This window comes from Nomascus leucogenys, chromosome 15, assembly GCF_006542625.1.
Source record: "Nomascus leucogenys isolate Asia chromosome 15, Asia_NLE_v1, whole genome shotgun sequence".
Classification (NCBI taxonomy): domain Eukaryota; kingdom Metazoa; phylum Chordata; class Mammalia; order Primates; family Hylobatidae; genus Nomascus; species Nomascus leucogenys.
In genome coordinates this window covers 75,698,369-75,720,378 of record NC_044395.1, presented here as the reverse complement: position 1 = coordinate 75,720,378, position 22,010 = coordinate 75,698,369, and the positions used below count along the sequence as shown (strand labels likewise).

Genomic DNA, 22,010 nt, shown 5'->3' with positions numbered 1-22,010 from the left:
TCTTCTTGGCTCAACAAGAACAATTCCCAGATTCTAAAGAATAAAATAGAGCAATAACAGGATCTGACTACTAGTTTGTTGTATAAGCCTGGAACAAAATTTGCTTGCTGTTCTCTACTTCTTAACAAGAATAATAATACATAGTTGTTACCATTCAAATTATAAGTGCTAATCACAGCAATGTATTTAAAATAAAAACTGAATACTCAACTATAATTATTTGAGCTTATAATTGCCTCTAACATCCCAAGCAGCTCAATATTATGTCTGGTCCTTGAAACGAAAATTGTATTTTATATAGAATTTAAAGGAGCAGTTAATTTGAAAATATCATTAAATTTGATAAATAGGGTTGGATGATTACTGTATTTCGACCTTGTTAAGTTTTCTATCCCCTTTCTCAGCTGGGTCCTCTATTTCAGAGCAGGGGTAAAATCCAGGAAATGGTGTGAGAGGATTAATCTTTGGCCTACAGGAACCTGAGAAAGCACCCATTAAGCTACTGATACTCCGTAGAGAGGAAATGACTTGTGGTGGAAGGCTTGGATCAATCAGAAGATCTGACACCATATTGCGAGCCTCATTTAGCACTGAAAGATCAACTCCATTTCCACCTCCAGAATTCTAGAAAGCAAAAAAAGTGAAATTTTCATTCATTTGTACATGGCATAAATGATATAACAAATGGTATAATTCTAACTTAAAATTTATATATATATATATGTAGCAAATAACCGTGAACTTTAATTTTTTTCTTTTTCGCTAGCTGATTATCACATTATATTTAATGGTATTAACTACTAACAATGAATTACCTTATGACTAGTATAAAACTAAATCTGTATTTACTTTAAAGTCTGTAATTTGAACATTTCATTAATTCATTGATTATTTCCTTTCCTTTATAACAAAATTTCTTTTAAACATACAAAGCATTTACTTCATTTACCTTACTCACTTAAGAGGCAGTCTAACACAGTGACAAGGTTTTGTAGCAAACATACCTGAATTTGAAACCTAAACTTTAATCTTACCTTTGTGACCTTGAGTAATTTACTTAACCTCTAAATATTTTAGTTTCTTCAATGTAAAATCAGGATAGTAATGTCTACCTTATTATAGGCTAATATGAGAAATCTGATAATATATGTAAAGCAAATAAAGCAGTGTATAATGTATGATTTAAAGCACAAAAAAGTATTATTACTATTAATATTATGGAAAATGATGAGATAAAAATACAGAAAAATATGTTATAGTTCAAAAGAGATAGTGATAACTTAAAGATGAATAATTAACAAAAACCTCACAGACAGGGTAGCATCAGGCAAGGCCTAAAAAATTTGGTAGAAAAAAAATTTTTAATTTAGAAGAAATATGTCGCCGATGTAAACATGAGATGATTTTTACTCGCTGAAAAAACAGACATATGATGTTCAACTTGATTACCCATAGAAATAAATGGACTAACAATCAGAACAGTAAATTAAATGTTACTTTTGTTTTTTGTTGTTGTTGTTGTACCTTGAACTTACATTTGGGTGTGTTTGCAATTAATAATTATTCAAATTAATGAGTTCACAACAAAACTGTTTATTGAAGTATCCTCAATACATTTTGGAACTGAGAAATATTATGAACATTACACCAAGCTAGCTAAATAATGTCTGCTCTTTGTGGAATTTTTTTTTCTTATGAAGTGTTAATATGTACTAGTTTTTACTTTAAAACATTTCCTGATACCAGGGCATAGCCCAACTATTTCTAGTCTTTCTCCCCTGCAAATACTACTAAAATAAACACCTGTCTATATATGTTACTATGAACAATTAAGCATATTTCTTATACACAGCTTCCCATAATCTGAATTGCTGAATGCAAATTAACATGTTAAAATAAGGTCATTCCTCTAAAACTGCCTTAGAATATGTTGATCAAATCTACACTTCTAATTGTATGTAACAGCACCTATTTTTCCATATCCCATTACAATTAGCAACTATGAATTTAATTAATGCTTACCTATCTGATAGGCAAAAAAACCTCTAATTGCTGCTTCAAACTGAATTCTCTGATTATTGTGATTCTAAATGTTCCTCATAATATTTACATATTCAAATGGAACACATACAAAATCAATTTTTATTTGCAAGTAACCTTTCCTCAATACTGTTTAAAAACTGTTGAAATTAGGAAAGAACAAATCACAAATTTACTGAGAGTACAGTGTGACTTTCACCTTAACAATACAAGGTAATTAGAATCTACTCATAAATATCTCCCATGACAACAGGAATACCTCATGTAAAAAAAAATCATTTTCATAGACAAATCTTTTTTTCACGGTCAATTTTTCCTTTTGTTCATATTGTATCCTTTGAAGGTAAATACTTATGTCAGGGCATAAGTTTGCCATTTTATTATTTGTTTTCTGTTTGTTTCTTCTGTTCCTTGTTCCTCTGTTTTTTCTTGCTTTTCTGGGGTTACTAGAATATTTTTATGATTCCATCTTGATTAATTTATAGAGTTTCTGAGTGTATTACTATATTCAGTTTTCTTAGCGGTTGCCCTTGGCAATACAATGTACATATGTGACTTATCACAGTCTACTGGTATCAACATTTTACCACTTTGAGTGAAGTGTTGAAAACCTTACTACTAGTTAGGTCTCTACCTTGCCTACATTTAAGTATAATTGTCTTGTCTTGAGTATCAGATGATGTTATAATTTTTGTTGCAATCATCAAATATGATTCATGAAACTCACAAGAAGGATAGTCTATAGCATTCTCCCACTATTTCTTCTTGTTTCATTGTTCGTTCTTCCTTCCTGTTACTTCAAGAGTCCTTCTTTTATAATTTCCTTTCTGTTTAAAGCAGGGGTTCCCTAACCTTTTTGGCATCAGGGACAGGTTTCGTGGAAGACAATTTTTCCACAGGCTGGGTGGGGGTGTGAGGAGATGGTTTCAGGATGAAACTGTTCCACCACAGATCATCAGGCCTTAGACTCTCATAAGGAGTGTATAACCCCAAATCCCTTGCATGTGCAGTTCACCATAGGATTTGTGCTCCTATGAGAATCTAATGTGGTGGCTCATCTGACAGGAGGCAGAACTCAGGTGGTAATGCTCATCTGTCCACTGCTCATCTCTGGCTATGTGGCCCAGTTCCTAACAGGCCACAGACCAGTACTGGTTGGTGGCACCTGGTTTAAAGAACTTCCTTTTGTCTTTCTTGCAAGGTAAGTCTCTTACTGACAGATTCTTTTCTTTTCCTTCATTTCACAATGTTTTCCCCTTCATTCTTTTTTTTTTATTATTATATTTTGTGTTCTAGGATACATGTGCACAACGTGCAGGTTACATATGCATACATGTGCCATGTTGGTGTGCTGCACCCATCAACTCATCATTTATATTAGGTATATCGCCCAATGCTAGCTATCCCTCCCCACTCCCCCACCCCACTACAGGCCCCGGTGTGTGATGTTCCCCCTCCTGTGTCCAAGTGTTCTCATTATTCAATTCCCACCTATGAGTGAGAACATGCAGTGTTTGGATTTCTGTCCTTGCGATAGCTTGCTCAGAATGATGGTTTCCAGCTTCATCCATGTCCCTACAAAGGACATGAACTCATCCTTTTTATGGCTGCATACTATTCCATGGTGCATATGTGCTACTTTTTCTTAATCCAGTCTATCACTGATGGACATTTGGGTTGGTTTCAAGTCTTTGCTATTGTGAATAGTGCCACAATAAACATATGTGTGCATGTGTCTTAATAGCAGCATGATTTATAATCCTTTGGGTATATACCCAGTAATGGGATGGCTGGGTCAAATGGTATTTCTTGTTCTAGATCCTTGAGAAATCACCATACTGTCTTCCACAATGGTTGAACTAGTTTACAGTCCCACCAACAGTGTAAAAGTGTTCCTATTTCTCTACATGCTCTCCAGCACCTGTTGTTTCCTGACTTTTTAATGATCACCATTCTAACTGGTGTGAGATGGTATCTCACTGTGGTTTTGATTTGCATTTCTCTCATGGCCAGTGATGATGAGCATTCAAGTGTCTGTTGGCTGCATAAATGTCTTCTTTTGAGAAGTGTCTGTTCATATACTTCGCCCACTTTTTAATGGGGTTGTTTGATTTTTTTCTTGTGAATTTGTTTAAGTTCTTTATAGATTCTGGATATTAGCCCTTTGTCAGATGGAGAGAGTGCAAAAATGTTCTCCCATTCTGTAGGTTGCCTGTTCATTCTGATGGTAGTTTCTTTTGCTATCAGAAGCTCTTTAGTTTAATTAGATCCCATTTGTCAATTTTGGCTTTTGTTGCCATTGCTTTTCGTGTTTTAGCCATGAAGTCCTTGCCCATGCCTATGTCCTGAATGGTATTGCCTAGGTTTACTTCTAGGGTTTTTATGGTTTTAGGTCTAACATTTAAGTCTTTAATCCATCTTGAATTAATTTTTGTATAAGGTGTAAGGAAGGGATCCAGTTAAAGCTTTCTGCATATGGCTAGCCAGTTTTCTCAATACCATTTATTAAATAGGCAATCCTTTCCCCATTTCTTGGTTTTATCAGGTTTCTCAAAGATTGGGTGGTTGTGTATGCGTGGTACTATTTCTGAGGGCTCTGTTCTGTTCCATTGGTCCATATCTCTGTTTTGGTACCAGTACCATGCTGTTTTGGTTACTGTAGGCTTGCAGTATAGTTTGAAGTCAGATAGCGTGATGCCTCCAGCTTTGTTCTTTTGGCTTAGGATTGTCTTGGCAATGCGGGCCCTTTTTTGGTTCCACATTAACTTTCAAGAAGTTTTTTCCAATTCTGTGAAGAAAGTCAATGGTAGCTTGTTGGAGACAGCATTGAATCTATAAATTACCTTGGGCAATATAGCCATTTGTTTGTGTCCTCTTTTATTTCATTGAGCAGTGGTTTGCAGTTCTCCCTGAAGAGGTCCTTCACATTCCTTTTAAATTGGATTCCTAGGTATTTTATTCTCTTTGAAGCAATTGTGAATGGGAGTTCACTCATGATTTGGCTGTTTGTCTGTTAACGGTGTATAGGAATGCTTGTGATTTTTGCACATTGATTTTGTATCCTGAGACTTTGCTGAAGTTGCTTATCAGCTTAAGGAGATTTTGGGCTGAGACAATGGGGTTTTCTAAATATACAATCATGTCATCTGCAAACAGGGACAATTTGACTTCCTCTTTTCCTAATTGAATACCCTTTATTTCTTTCTCCTGCCTGACTGCCCTGACCAGAACTTCCAACATTATGTTGAATAGGAGTGGTGAGACAGAGGCATCCCTGTCTTGTGCTGGTTTTCAAAGGGAATGCTTCCGGTTTTTGCCCATTCAGTATGATACTGGCTGTGGGTTTGTCATAAATAGCTCTTATTATTTTGAGATACGTCCCATCAATACCTAATTTTTTGAGAGTTTTTAGCATGAAGGGCTGCTGAATTTTGTCGAAGGCCTTTTCTGCATCTATTGAGATAATCATGTGGTTTTTGTCTTTGGTTCTGTTTATATGATGGATTACATTTATTGATTTGCATATGTTGAACCAGCCTTGCATCCCAGGGATGAAACCCACTTGATCATCGTGGATAAGCTTTTTGATGTGCTGCTGGATTCAGTTTGCCAGTATTTTATTCAGGATTTTTGCATCGATGTTCATCAGGGATATTGGTCTAAAACTCTTTTTTGTTGTGTCTCTGGCAGGCTTTGGTATCAGGATAACGTTGGCCTCATAAAATGAGTTAGGGAGGATTCCCTCTTTTTCTATTGATTGGAATAGTTTCAGAAGGAATGGTACCAGCTCCTCTTTGTACCTCTGGTAGAATTCAGCTGTGACTCCATCTGGTCCTGGACTTTTTTTGGTTGGTAGGCTATTAATTATTGCCTCAATTTCAGAGCCTGTTATTAGTCTATTCAGAAATTCAATTTCTTCCTGGTTTAGTCTTGGGAGGGTGTATGTGTCCAGGAATTTACCCATTTCTTCTAGATTTTCTAGTTTATTTGCGTAGAGGTGTTTACAGTATTCTCTGATGGTAGTTTGTATCTCTGTAGGATTGGTGGTGATATCCCCTTTATCATTTTTTATAACATCTATTTGATTCTTCTCTCTTTTCTTCTTTATTAGTCTTGCTAGCGGTCTATCAATTTTGTTGATCTTTTCAAAAAACCAGCTTCTGGATTCATTGATTTTTTGAAGGGTTTTTTGTGTCTCTATCTCCTTCAGTTCTGCTCTGATCTTAGTTATTTCTTGCCATCTGCTAGCTCTTGAATTTGTTTGCTCTTGCTTCTCTTGTTCTTTTAATTGTGATATTAGGGTGTCAATTTTAGATCTTTCCTGCTTTCTCTTGTGGGCATTTAGTGCTATAAATTTCTCTCTACACACTACTTTAAATGTGTCCCAGAGATTCTGGTATGTTTTGTCTTTGTTCTCATTGGTTTCATAGAACATCTTTATTTCTGCCTTCATTTCGTTATTTACCCAGTAGTCATTCAGGAGCAGGTTGTTCAGTTTCCATGTACTTGAGTGGTTTTGAGTGAGTTTTTTAATCCTGAGTTCTAGTTTGACTACACTGTGGTCTGAGAGACAGTTTGTTATAATTTCTGTTCTTTTACATTTGCTGAGGAGTGCTTTACTTCCAACTATGTGGTCAATTTTGCAATAAGTGCAATGTGGTGCTGAAAAGAATGTATATTCTGTTGATTTGGGGTGCAGAGTTCTGTAGATGTCTATTAGGTTCGCTTGGTGCAGAGCTGAGTTCAATTCCTGGATATCCTTGTTAACTTTCTGTTTTGTTGATCTGTGTAATGCTGACGGTGGAGTGTTAAAGTCTCCCATTATTATTGTGTGGAAGTCTAAGTCTCTTTGTAGGTCTCTAAGGACTTGCTTTATGAATCTGGGTGCTCCTGTATTGGATGCATATATATTTAGGATAGTTAGCTCTTCTTGTTGAATTGATCCCTTTACCCATTATGTAATGGCCTTGTCTCTTCTGTTCTTTGTTGGTTTAAAGTCTGTTTTATCCGAGACTAGGATTGCAACTCCTGCATTTTTTTGTTTTCCATTTGCTTGGTAGATCTTCCTCCATCCCTTTATTTTGAGCCTATGTGTGTCTCTGCATGTTAGATGGGTCTTCTGAATACAGCACACTGATGGGTCTTGACTCTTTATCCAATTTGCCAGTCTGTGTCTTTTAATTGGAGCATTTAGCCCATTTACATTTAAGGTTAATATTGTTATGTGAGAATTTGATCCTGTCATTATGATGTTAGCTGTTTATTTTGCTCATTACTTGATGCAGTTTCTTCCTAGCATCGATAGTCTTTACAATTTGGCATGTTTTTGCAGGAGCTGTTACCAGTTGTTCATTTCCATGTTTAGTGCTTCCTTCAGGAGCTCTTGTAAGGCAGGCCTGGTGGTGACAAAATCTCTCAGAATTTGCTTGTCTGTAAAGGATTTTATTTCTCCTTCACTTATGAAGCTTAGTTGGGATGGATATGAAATTATGGGTTGAAAATTCTTTTCTTTAAGAGTGTTGAATATTGGACCCCACTCTCTCCTGGCTTGTAGAGTTTCTGCCAAGAGATCTGCTATTAGTCTGATGGGCTTCCCTTTGTGGGTAACCAGACCTTTCTCTCTGGCCGCCCTTAACATTTTTTCCTTTATTTCAACTTTGGTTAATCTGACAATTATTTGTTTTGGAGTTGCTCTTCTCGAGGAGTATCTTTGTGGCATTCTCTGTATTTCCTGAATTTGAATGTTGGCTTGCCTTGCTAGGTTGGGGAAGTTCTCCTGGATAATATCCTGCAGAGTGTTTTCCAACTTGGTTCCATTTTCCCCGTCACTTTCAGGTACACCAATCAGACGTAGATTTGGTCTTTTCACATAGTCCCATATTTCTTGGAGGCTTTGTTCATTTCTTTTTACTCTTTTTTCTCTAAACTTCTCGCTTCATTTCATTCATTTGATCTTCAATCACTGACACCCTTTCTTCTACTTGATCAAATCGGCTACTTAAGCTTGTGCATGTGTCACGCAGTTCTCGTGCCATGACGTTCAGCTCCAACAGGTCATTTAAAGTCTTCTCTACACTGTTTATTTTAGTTAGCCATTCGTCTAATCTTTTTTCAAGGTTTTTACTTTCTTTGCAATGGGTTCGAACATCCTCCTTCAGCTCGGAGAAGTTTGTTATTACCAATCATCTAAAGTCTTCTTCTCTCAACTCGTCAAAGTCATTCTCCATCCAGCTTTGTTCCGTTGCTGGCGAGGAGCTGTGTTCCTTTAGAGGTGAAGAGGCACTCTGATTTTTAGAATTTTCAGTTTTTCGGCTCTGGTTTCTCCCCATCTTTGTGGTTTTATCTACATTTGGTCTTTGATGATGGTGACGTACAGATGGGGTTCTGGTGTGGATGTCCTTTCTGTTAGTTTTCCTTCTAACGGTCAGGAACCTCAGCCGCAGGTCTGTTGGAGTTTGCTGGAGGTCCACTCCAGACACTTTTTGCCTGGATATCACCAGTGGAGGCTGCAGAACTGCAAATATTGCAGAAGGGCAAATGTTGCTGCCTGATAGTTCCTTTGGAAGCTTTGTCTCAGAGGGGCCCTCGGCCATATGAGATGTTAGTCAGCCCCTACTGGGAGGTGCCTCCCAGTTAGGCTATTTGGGGGTCAGGGACCCACTTGAGGAGTCAGTCTGTCCATTCTCAGATCTCAAACTCCGTGCTGGGAGAACCACTCCTCTCTTCAAAGCTGTCAGACAGGGACATTTAAGTCTGCAGAAGTTTTTGTTGCCTTTTGCTCAGCTATGCCCTGCCCCCAGAGGTGGAGTCTACAGAGGCCAGCAGGACTCCTTGAGCTGCGGTGGGCTCCACCCAGTTTGAGCTTCAGGGCTGCTTTGTTTACCTACTCAAGCTTCAGCAATGGCGGGTGCCCCTCCCTCAGCCTTGCTGCCACCTTGCAGTTCCATCTTAGACTGCTGTGCTAGCAGTGAGCGAGGTTCTGTTGGTGTGGGACCCTCCAAGCCAGGCGCGGGACATAATCTCCTAGTGTGCTGTTTGCTAAGACCATTGGAAAAGTGCAGTATTAGGGTGGGAGTGGCCCGATTTTCCAGGTGCCATCTGTCATGGCTTCCCTTGGCTAGGAAAGGGAATTCCCTGACCTCTTGCGCTTCCCAGGTGAGGTGATGCCTCACCCTGCTTCGGCTCACAGTCTGTGGCTGCACCTGCTGTCCTGCATCCACTGTCTGACAAGCCCCAGTGAGATGAACCCAGTACCTCATTTGGAAATGCAGAAATCACCTGTCTTCTGCATCGCTCACAGTGGGAGCTGTAGACTAGAGCTGTTCCTATTCAGCCATCTTGGAACCTCCTCCCCTTCATTCTTAAAGAATACTTTTGCTGGATATAGACTTTACAGCCATTTTCTTCCAGTTCTTCAAAAGTGTTCTGCCACTTCCTTCTGGCCTTCATGGTTTTAAATGAGAAATCTGCTATTACTTGAATTGGCATTCCCCTATAGGTAATGTGTTGTTTCTCTCTGGATGCTTTTTAAGATATTTTCTTTGTCTTTAGCTTTCACAAGTTTAATTATGACATGTCTTAGAGTAGATTTTGAGGGGGTTGATACTATTTGGAGTTCAGAAAGCTTCTTGAATCTCTAGGATTAAGTTTTTGGCTAAATCTGAGAAGTTTTCAGCCATTACTTCTTCAGATACTCTTTCAGTGCCACCCTCTTTCTCCTTCTCAAACACCAGTAATACAAATGTTGGTTCTTTGTTACTGCCCAATAGGTCCCTAGGGCTTGCTGATTTTGTTTCTGTTTTCTCTATGTTGTAAAATTGGGTAAATTCTATTGATCTATGCTTAAGCTCACAGATTCTATCCTACTGTCATCTCCACTGTTATTCATCCCATCCAATAATTTTAAATTTCTATTATTGCATTTTTTCAGTTCTATAATTTCCATTTGTTTCTTCTTTATAATTTATATTTCTTTTGCTAATATTTTCTTTATTTTTCCATTTGTTTCAAGATACTTTGTAATTATTTGTTAGAGCATTTTTATGATGTTTGCTTTAAAAATCCTTGCCAGATAATTCCAAATCTGATTCATCTTAGTGTTGTCATTCCTTTTTCTTATTCAAGTTGTGATTTTCTTGGTTTTGGTATGATGGGTGATTTTTTATTGTATCCTCAATATTTTGACTAAAACTTACAAGACTCTGGGTCCTACTGAAATCTTTGCCATTAGAAGGCATATCCCCATTTAGGTTTATCACACAGGTCCTGGCCTACTTTTGTGGGCTGTGGTTTGGATGACAATTTTCAAAGCATTCACAATCATTTAGGTGTGTTTGATTTTTTTTTTTGATGCCCCTTGGGTTCCCACTAGTCCACACTAGTGCCTTAGAGTAGGGGAAGAGAGCTTCCTCAGGTTGGGTCATCTGGTACCTTTAGGGGAGAGAAAGGAGTCTCCAAGCCACAGGAACAAAGATCACTTTCTGGGCTAGGCATTTGTGAGGATATCCCCCTTAACAGGCACACTGGCCACCCAGTGTCTGTCAGTGGGGAAGGGGAGTCTCATGCCCAGGAGGGAAGGAGAATGCTTCTCCCTGGTCACTGATTGCCAGTGGTTCCAAATCAATTCCCCCTTGCTAGAGCCACCAGACTTGCTTAGTGTTGTTGGCAGGGCTCTCGTTTAATCTGGGGAAAGAATAAGCCTACCTGTGTCACCTTATGTTGTTAGGTTGAGAGTGGAGGCCTCAACCAGGTTTGCTGTTGGATGTGGGTCATAAAAGACTCTGTCACTGTGTTGTTTTTCCTGTACTAGGGTCCCTAGCCAGTCTGCCTTCCTCTTTCTATTTTTCGTAGTTCTCACTTGATTGCCTCTTATATTATTTCCAGAGTTAATAACTGTACTTAGCAAGGAGGAAAAGAGAGAGTTAAATATGGTAACACATGCAGAGCATACAAAGTAATGTATAGTACATATAACTAAAGGCAAAGATAGTACTGTTATTATTAACAGAAAGTGAAGAGATAAAAATACAGACAAAATGGCCAGGCATGGTCACTCACCCCTGTAATCCCAGCACTTTGGGAGGCCGAGGTGGGCAGATCACCTAACATTGGGAGTTCGAGACCAGCCTAACCAACATGGAGAAATCCCATCTCTACTAAAATACAAAATTAGCTGGGTGTGGTGGCACATGCCTGTAATCCCAGCTACTCGGGAGGCTGAGGCAGGAGAATCACTTGAACCCGGGAGCCGGAGGTTGCGGTGAGCCGAAATCGTGCCATTGCACTCCAGCCTGGGCAACAAGAGTGAAACTTCGTCTCAAAAAAACAAATATATATATATATATATATATACCGACAAAATGGCATTAGAGTTCAAAAGAGATATAGAAAACTTCCATTTGGATAGTAACAGAAATTTTACGGAAGGGGTAGCATTTGAGCTGGGCCCTAAAAATTTGGTAGGATTGTATTTATATTTGTTTACAATAAAACAAAACAAAAATGTATTGGGGAAGTGTACTGCATAAAATGGACACAGCATAAATAAAAGTATAAAAGTGGTAAAATACAATTTTTAAGTGGTAAAATAATGCTATACAGGGAACATGAAATTGTTGAAGTACAGATTATATAAGAAAGCAATGAAAAACAGGTTGGAAAGACATGTTGGGACCAAATTTTTGAGAACACTGGGTTCCAAGCTAAGTAATATGAGTAATAAAGGGTTGTATATAATAGATTTTGAACAGGCTGCTAAAAAGAGAAAATAAAGTAAGTTAAGGGAAAAAGATGTGATAGAACACAATGCAGTTTTAGAGAGGAGAGTTGGGGTATGCCTCACTAAGAAGGAAATGCTTATGTAAAGACATGACAAAGTGTGGGAAATAGGCATTCCAGGCAGAGAGACTAGCAAGTGCAAAGACGTGAGTCAGAAGCCTGTCTGACTTGTTTGGGGAATAACAAGGAGGCCAGTGCAGCTGGAACAGAGTAAATGAAGGAGAAAGTAGTAGAAGACAAAGACAGAGAAGTACAAGAGAGTAAGGGCGGGAACCATGTTGTGTAAGTTCTTTTATGTACATGACAAAGACTTTAAGTGAAACGAGAGAAATGAGCAAGAGAGTGACATAATAACTTATGTCAGATCAAATTGAATATTCAAATTATTTGCCACAATTTTAAAAGTTGAACTTAAATTCTTATTTTCCATTCACTTATATTTGGCAAAATCTTGATTGTTGAACATAAAGTTAAGAATAGTTTTTATGTTTTAATTGGTTATTGAAAAAGAAGAGGAGTGGGAGGGAGAAGAGGAAAAAGGCGGGAAGGAGGAGAAGCATTGGGGGCGGCAAAAGGTAGCAATGGTCATATGTTTCCTGCAAATGCTAAAACATTTACTCTCTGGCCTTTTAAAGAAAAAAATGCTCATTCCTGTCTTATACTTCAAGTTCCAGTTAGTATTATTATTGAAATTTATATAATATTGGCTCACATTTGTATTAAGTACCAGGCACATATTAATTAGCCCTTTGAGGGAACTGGTATTATTCTCAATTTGCAGGTGAGGAAATAGGTTCAGAGTGTCTTAAGAAGCTTGTCTAATTTTCCAGCTAAGAGGGACTGGTTTGTATCAGACCAACTCTTCTGTCTAGAACAACTAGAAAAGCTGAAATAAAATATAAATAGCATACATTTCAAGGCATCAAAACACAACCAAACAGCCAGGGCATAAAAGGCCAAGAACCCAGAATTAAGAGAAAAGATTAAAAGAAACCCAACATTCTGTGCTACTCCTTTCCCTCTAGGAATTTTCTGCTGATTCATAACTGGCACAGAGCAGAGAGGATGAGAAGCCCATAAGAGGCCAGAAAACAGAGTAGAGATCTATAGTCCCAAGGGGCTGGGAAACCGAAATTGGAGTTCAGAGCTATGAAGATGGAGGGGGCCAAACAAGATCCCAAAGTGATGAGAAAAACAAAGTAGTGAGCTTAAATTCAGACCTGCTTTTCCTCTAAAGGCATTTGCCAATTTATAAACAGTGGCAAAGAGAGAGATAAACCAAGTAGAAATCCTCAAAAAGATTTCTATTTTGAAATTAAAATAGGGCTTTCAGCAGTCTCACAAATGCTGGAACGAACAACAATAAAAAAAGGAATTTCTAGAAAAACAGAAGTAACTCAATTGTTAGAAGAAAAGATGGAAAATCTAAATGATACTAAAACTATTAAAGAAATTGAATCTATAACTTAAAATTTGTCCACAAAATAATTCTTCAAGGTGAGATAGCTTCACCAGAGCATTCTTCCGAACATTAAAGGAGGAAATAATACCAATTTTTAATCTTACCCAAACTTTTCGAGATAATAGAAAGGGTAAATATCTCACCTTATTTTATCTTGATATCAAGGTTCTTGGTAACCGTGATACCAATATAATGCCAAGAACATTATGAAAAGTAAGAATTTATAGGCCAATACTCTCTCATAAATACAAATTCAAAATTTCTAAACAAAACATTAACAAACAATCTAGTGATAAAGATTTAAACAAAATGTATCTTGAACAAATTTACTTTATTCTGGGAATACAGGGATGGTTTAACAAACATATCAATTAAACAATGTAATTCACCACATTAGTAGAATAATTAGAAAAAAAATCTCGAATCATTTGAATAGATGCAGAAAATGCATTTGATAAAATTCCATACCCACTCATGACTTAAAAAGAGAAAAAAAGTCCTTAGTAAACTAGAATTAGAATAAAACTTCCTTAATCTGCTAAAGGGTATCTACAAAAAACATTAGTGGTGATATGCTGAACACTTTCTCCCTGAGTTCATGAAGAAAAACAAGGCTGCCTACTCATACCACTTCCATTCAACACTGCATTGAAGGTCCTAGAAAGTACAATAACATGAGAAAAAGAAATAAAAGGCATAGGTTTGGAAATAAATAAATAAATCTGTCTTTATTCATAGATAACATTATTGTGTACTTCAAGACTCAAAGAATCTTCAAATAAGCTATTAGAATTATTAAGTAAATTTAGCATAATGGGAAAGATCAATAAAGATAGACATCAAAAGTTAACATAGTTAACACAGTTATTGCTTGATGTTTTATGAATGATTTTCCTTTTTTCTCCTTATATTAAATACTTCTATTTTCATTTTATCTGATATAAACATATATTACTTAGGTGTTCAAAAAATCCTAAAAAAGTACACATATTATTCCATTTGTGTATATATAAAGTTCAAAAATTAGCAAAACTAGTTACTAGAACTCAGGATTTATCTTTGGGGATATAGGTAATGACTGGAATTGGGCATAAGTGAGGCTTCTGAGATACTGGAAATATTCTATTTCTTCATATCGGTACCAGTTACATGGGATGTTTAACTTCTGAAAATTGAGCTGTACACTTTTCTGCATGTATAATTCAATAAAAAGTTTACCAAAAAATGAAAGTTGGATATCTTTACTTCCCTAATAAAATATGTTGCCAGTTGCTTTGCTTTGTCTCAGATATGGCCTTCAATCTATTTTTTCCCCTTTACAGAACAGTGGTCCACATCAGAAAAGAAAAAAATCTTATCCTTAATATAGAAATATTAGTTGATTCTGAGCCCAGATTATATTAGCAATATTTTTCATAACAACTTATATAAATTTGGTTTTTTATCATTTTCTTTTTCCCTTATAATTAAAATGTATTTTTAAAAAATCTACCTAATGAAGGTTCTAGTTAACTTATTAGTTTAGTTAAAGAAAATCTTATGGCACAGAAATATTGTGTTAAGTGTCAAAAGTTTCATCACAGATATCATTTAGTGATATTAAGTATACTTACTTGATAATGAGGCTTATACCATTGCTTTAAGTCCCAATCCCAAAGAATCATCTAGAAAAAAAAATTCACTTGGTTACAAACCAGAAATAAACAAACAAGTATATGTAAAGACAAAATTCAGCGTTTTCAATTATAATTATCTAATACAGCTCAAAATCTAGAAGAGATGTTGGAATGGTGAGAATAAAAATTATCTCCAGACAGAATATTTCATTAATATAATCTATAATTGAGAAATCAAAAGAATAAAGAATTAATCACAATAAAGTAACTAAAACAAGCCATATTAACCTTCAAATATTACCACAAAAAGGAAAATATAAATCCATAATCACATTAAGTCACAAAAAACAAAAGAAAAATTACGTATCATCAGATATTCTCTGACTACCCACCATCTCCAAAGGCTCATCATGGGTGATGGGTGATGCTATTTTCTTACCAATAAGGTACTTCTGTCAAAAACATTTTGAAAAGCTTGTTGTTCTTGGGGTTAGATTAAGTATAAAGGAATAGATTTATCAAAAGCAGCCCATACCCCTTTTGATATGCAGATAATTAGTGATTGTTTTCCTGTCTGTCTCCTTGACAGCCAAGCTTACCAATGGTAACTTTATTCCCAGACTAGTTTTTTTCCTGCCCTTCTTCCTAACAAGCTTTTTGGCTGCTTCCCAACCCAATATAGTAGTCACTATGCCCAAGGAGATAAAATTAACTTTAATTTAGGAAGCTATAACTGCTACCTATCATCAATCCTAAATTTCTTTGACATTTACTGAGTTAAATAGGTCTTCTTTTGCTTAAATAATTCATTGTAATAGCCATTTTGTACATAGTTTTGAACCTGTATTGAATATGAGCCTAGTTAATCTGTAATATAATCTCATAATTTCTATATATTGAACTATTTGTGTTGTTTCTTGTCCTTCAGGCTTAAGTTTTCTGGTTGCAAAAGATCTTATTTGGGGCTTTGCTGGCTACATAAGGTCTCTATGGCATATTCTTTGCTTTTTGTTTTTGTTTTATAACCCTTTAAAACGCAAAAAAAAATTATTAGCTCAAAGGTGATACAAAAACAGGCTGCTGGCAGGATTTGGTCAGTGAACTACAGTTTGCTGACTCATATTTTACATAACACATCCATGCTTAATCACTCAAAAAACTGTCAATTATCATTATCACCATCACCTCATCAATATCCTTGCAGAACGTAATTGCTTTCTTACCACTGAAGAAAAATCTATTTCTTCCCAAAGAAAATTCAGATACAGTACAATCACTTAGAAGACTCATGAACCAGTGCCCACAAAATGGCTCTGATATAACTACATGCAAAGTATACCATATATATAACAGACTCATTAAATTTAAGCAGTATTTTATATGATCCTAAATGTGGTCCTGATATAATTATTTCAGGTTGTGATTTAATCAGCATATAATCTAGATTGAAGAGACACTAATTACTGCAAATTAAGATGTTAATAGCTTCCTAAAATGCTCCTTAAGATTAACATAACCTAAAATCCCTAAGTTTCTTATATACATGATATTGTTATGATCCATTTTCCTCCATGCTATTCTTTTTTTTTAATTTTATTACTATACTTTACGTTTTAGGGTACATGTGCACAACGTGCAGGTTTGTTACATATGTATCCATGTGCCATGTTGGTTTGCTGCACCCATTAACTCGTCATTTAGCATTAGGTATATCTCCTAATGCTATCCCTCCCCCCTCCCCCCACCCCACAACAGTCCCCGGAATGTGATGTTCCCCTTCCTGTGTCCATGAGTTCTCATTGTTCAATTCCCACCTATGAGTGAGAACATGCGGTGTTTGGTTTTTTGTCCTTGCGATAGTTTACTGAGAATGATGTTTTCCAGTTTCATCCATGTCCCTACAAAGGACATGAACTCATCATTTTTTATAGCTGCAGAGTATTCCATGGTGTATATGTGCCACATTTTCTTAATCCAGTCTATCGTTGTTGGACATCTGGGTTGGTTCCAAGTCTTTGCTATTGTGAATAGTGCCTCAATAAACATACGTGTGCATGTGTCTTTATAGCAGCATGCTCTATAGTCCTTTGGGTATATACCCAGCAATGGGATGGCTGGGTCAAATGGTATTTCTAGTTCTAGATCCCTGAGGAATCGCCACACTGACTTCTACAATGGTTGAACTAGTTTACAGTCCCACCAACAGTGTAAAAATGTTCCTATTTCTCCACATCCTCTCCAGCACCTGTTGTTTCCTGACTTTTTAATGATGGCCATTCTAACTGGTGTGACATGGTATCTCATTGTGGTTTTGATTTGCATTTCTCTGATGGCCAGTGATGATGAGCATTTTTTCATGTGTTTTTTGGCTGCATAAATGTCTTCTTTTGAGAAGTGTCTGTTCATGTCCTTTGCCCACTTTTTGATGGGGTTGTTCATTTTTTTCTTGTAAATTTGTTTGAGTTCATTGTAGATTCTGGATATTAGCCCTTTGTCAGATGAGTAGGTTGCAAAAATTTTCTCCCATTCTGTAGGTTGCCTGTTCACTCTGATTGATGGTAGTTTCTTTTGCTGTGCAGAAGCTCTTTAGTTTAATTAGATCTCATTTGTCAATTTTGGCTTTTGTTGCCATTGCTTTTGGTGTTTTAGACATGAAGTCCTTGCCCACGCCTATGTCCTGAATGGTATTGCCTAGGTTAAAATTGACACCCTAACATCACAATTAAAAGAACTAGAAAAGCAAGAGCAAACACATTCAAAAGCTAGCAGAAGGCTAGAAATAACTAGAATCAGAGCAGAACTGAAGGAAATAGGGACACAAAAAACCCTTCAAAAAATTAATGAATCCAGGAGCTGGTTTTTTGAAAAGATTAACAAAATTGATAGACCGCTAGCAAGACTAATAAAGAAGAAAAGAGAGAAGAATCAAATAGATGCAATAAAAAATGATAAAGGGGATATTACCACCGATCCCACAGAAATACAATCTACCATCAGAGAATACTACAAACACCTCTACTCAAATAAACTAGAAAATCCAGAAGAAATGGATAAATTCCTCGACAAATACACCCTCCCAAGACTAAACCAGGAAGAAGTTGAATCTCTGAATAGACCAATAACAGGCTCTGAAATTGTGGCAGTAATCAATAGCTTACCAACCAAAAAGAGTCCAGGACCTGATGGATTCACAGCCGAATTCTACCAGAGGTACAAGGAGGAACTGGTACCATTCCCTCTGAAACTATTCCAATCGATAGAAAAAGAGGGAATCCTCCCTAACACATTTTATGAGGCCAGCATCGTCCTGATACCAAAGCCTGGCAGAGACATAACCAAAAAAGAGAATTTCAGACCAATATCCTTGATGAACATTGATGCAAAAATCCTCAATAAAATACTGGCAAACCAAATCCAGCAGCACATCAAAAAGCTTATACACCATGATCAAGTGGGCTTCATCCCTGGGAGGCAAGGCTGGTTCAACATACGCAAATCAATAAATGTAATCCAGCATATAAACAGAACCAAAGACAAAAACCACATGATTATCTCAATAGATGCAGAAAAGGCCTTTGACAAAATTTAACAACCTTCATGCTAAAAAATCTCAATAAATTAGGTATTGATGGGACATATCTCAAAATAATAAGAGCTATCTATGACAAACCCACAGCCAATATCATACTGAATGGGCAAAAACTGGAAGCATTCCCTTTGAAAACTGGCACAAGACAGGGATGCCCTCTCTCACCACTCCTATTCAACATAGTGTTGGAAGTTCTGGCCAGGGCAATCAGGCAGGAGAAGGAAATAAAGGGTATTCAATTAGGAAAAGAGGAAGTCAAATTGTCCCTGTTTGCAGATGACATGATTGTATATCTAGAAAACCCCATTGTCTCAGCCCAAAATCTCCTTAAGCTGATTAGCAACTTCAGCAAAGTCTCAGGATACAAAATCAATGTACAAAAATCACAAGCATTCTTGTACACCAATCACAGACAAACAGAGAGCCAAATCATGAGTGAACTCCCATTCACAATTGCTTCAAAGAGATAAAATACCTAGGAATCCAACTTACAAGGGATGTGAAGGACCTCTTCAAGGAGAACTACAAACCACTGCTCAATGAAATAAAATAGGATACAAACAAATGGAAGAACATTCCATGCTCATGGGTTGGAAGAATCAATATTGTGAAAATGGCCATACCGCCCAAGGTAATTTATAAATTCAATGCCATCCCCATCAAGCTACCAATGACTTTCTTCACAGAATCGGAAAAAACTACTTTCAAGTTCATATGGAACCAAAAAAGAGCCCACATTGCCAAGTCAATCCTAAGCCAAAAGAACAAAGCCGGAGGCATCATGCTACCTGACTTCCAACTATACTACAAGGCTACAGTAACCAAAACAGCATGGTACTGGTACCACAACAGAGACATAGATCAGTGGAACAGAACAGAGCCCTCAGAAATGATGCCACATATCTACAACCATCTGATCTTTGACAAACCTGACAAAAACAAGCAATGGGGAAAGGATTCCCTATTTAATAAATGGTGCTGGGAAAACTGGCTAGCCATATGTAGAAAGCTGAAACTGGATCCCTTCCTTACACCTTATACAAAAATTCATTCAAGATGGATCAAAGACTTATATGTTAGACCTAAAACCATAAAAACCGTAGAAGAAAACTTCCATGCTATTCTTATAAATATGGTTTTTTAGACCCAACTGCAATACTTTACTTCTGCCCTTATTTTAGCCTGTCGGCTTCTTTGGAGATCAAGAATGTCAACTACGCTATTCTCCATTCCTCCCATTATCATAACATCTATAAATCTGATGTTTTCTTAAGTTCACGAATAGATGTCTAGAACAGACAGGAGTGAAAACAGAGCCATATGATGTATCACTAAAAATCACCTATGAGATAGGCATCAATGAACTAATTTCCATTCTTGGTCTACAAACTTGTCTAACTGTACTATCATCTGATCCATATTTCTATACTTCTCCCACAATAATACCATCAAACAGAGACAAATACTTGTATACCTTATTTCCCTGACTCATAACTCTAAGTAGAAGTTGATTTTTGGCTGACTCAAGTATGCTTTTCATTAGGATGGTTTCTTAACATTGAGTAGTCTGCCTCCCCCACTTCATTGACCTACATGATTAAATAAACATTACCTTTTTAAATATTTGTACTCTAATGCCAAAAGCCATGTTTGTATTCATGTGATATACTCTCAACAGGGGTGCTATCACTTCCAAGCTGGTGGTAACTGGTCCTTGGGGCAAAAAAAAAAAAAATTCTTGAAAATTAAAATGGTTCATAGCCCTGCAAAGGCTACAGTATACAAACAGATGTACTGTACATCTTTGGTATGAGAATTACATGAAGGGGGAGATGATTACGGAAACATATATATAATATATGTATATATAATATTTTATATATGTGCATATATTTTACATATGTATATACAATATATATACATATATACAATATAAATATATACACATATATATATACAATATAAATATATATACATACATATATATCCCTGGATTCAGAGTTGTAATGAAAATACGGTGGAGAAACAGTGATATAAAGTAGTCCTGCTGCTTGCGTATAAGAGCAATCTCATCTTAGCTTATATTTTGTGAAAGTTCTCTAATGCATTTAGACAATTACAGGCTGCCTATGCAGAAGGAGGGCTGCTAACATAAGAAGGAATGTATGCCCTATTTTAACTGCACTCTTAAAGGTCTCTAACAATCTTACTATGTACAATGCTTCTTTTTTCTCTGCTTGCTCTCTTTAGATCTCTCTACTGTAGCATTTTGTATTACAATATTTCAATATTACAGTATTACGATATTGCAGACCGCCCCCCTCAATATTGTATATTACAATATTGTAGTATTACAATATTACGGACCATCTCCCTCAATAAATTCACTCTTCCTGGCCCTTTATCCCATTATCATAGTTTTCTCTCACTTGTGCTTGCTAGATTGGCTTTGAATCAATTCTTAAGCAAAGTCCAATCTTATTTGCAGTCACCTTCTCTAGGATGAAAACTATGCTACCCTAAAGCAGCAGGTCTTACTGTGAAATCCCCTTCAGATTAGGAATTGAAAGCAGATACACAGAAAGCCACAAAGAGCTAGCAGACTGCCTTCTGTGTAATTTGAGCAAGTAGAATATTAGTGATTTTGAGAAAACAATTTTCTCCATAAGTAACAGAAGATGAATGACCCAGGAATTCCACAGCTAGGTACACATCTTAGAGCAGTATTCAAAGTGTGGTCCATAATAAGATAAAAACAGAAATTCAGAGTAAAGGTTTATATATTTTTATAGCAATTTGACAATGGTGAGACATTTTTAGTGTATTTTACAAAAGCATCAATCCACAACAGATCAGGGAAAAACCCAAAAGCTTGGTCCTTTGCTACAGTTTGACAGAAGGAGACAGGAAGAATGCACATAGCTGTGCAGCTTAGGGTCGGAAAAAACTAGATACAACCCAAATGTTCATCAACAATAAAATAGAAAAATTTTGATATATTCATACAATGGAGTATAGGAGTGAAAATTAATGAAGTACATACAGCTACATAGTATATGGATGGATCTCAGAAACATAATGTTGAACAAGAAAAGCAAGTCACAGAGAGATACATACAGTATAACTTCACTCATTTAAAATGAAATACACATTGCGATATGCTTATTAGAAATACATATGGTAAACTGTAAAGAAATTCAGGATGGTGATTATCTCTAAAAGAAAAAGAAGTGAACCAGATCCAGGAGTGACATACAGGGAACTTCAGTGTTAATGGTAATGTTCAAAAACACCAGTAATGGTGGGTCGATGGTGTCTGTTTCTTTAGTCTCTGTACTTTACGCATATTTCATAAATATTTGTTCAGCTTTAGTAAAAGTTAAGATGAATTTAGGAAGGTAAGGAAGTAGACAAAGTGACTAGAGAAAACTCTTTTGAAAAACTGTGCTGTAAAGGCAAGAATGAAATGAAGCAATCGTTAGAAAAAAATGTGGGAATAATACCTTTTTTTTTTAACATGGTAGGT

The 22,010-nt window shown here is 36.5% G+C and overlaps 1 protein-coding gene across 1 annotated transcript in view; it reads right to left on the bottom strand.

Moving 5' to 3' along the window:
- The window catches only part of PDE3B (phosphodiesterase 3B), a 227,200-nt gene that overhangs the window by 81,920 nt on the left and 123,270 nt on the right, over positions 1-22,010 (bottom strand). The window contains exons 2-3 of the mRNA XM_030829527.1: positions 14,893-14,943; positions 376-624 (exon numbers count right to left, since the gene is read on the bottom strand). Coding sequence (XP_030685387.1) covers positions 376-624; positions 14,893-14,943 — 300 coding nt within the window. The remainder of the gene's footprint in view (positions 1-375; positions 625-14,892; positions 14,944-22,010) is intronic.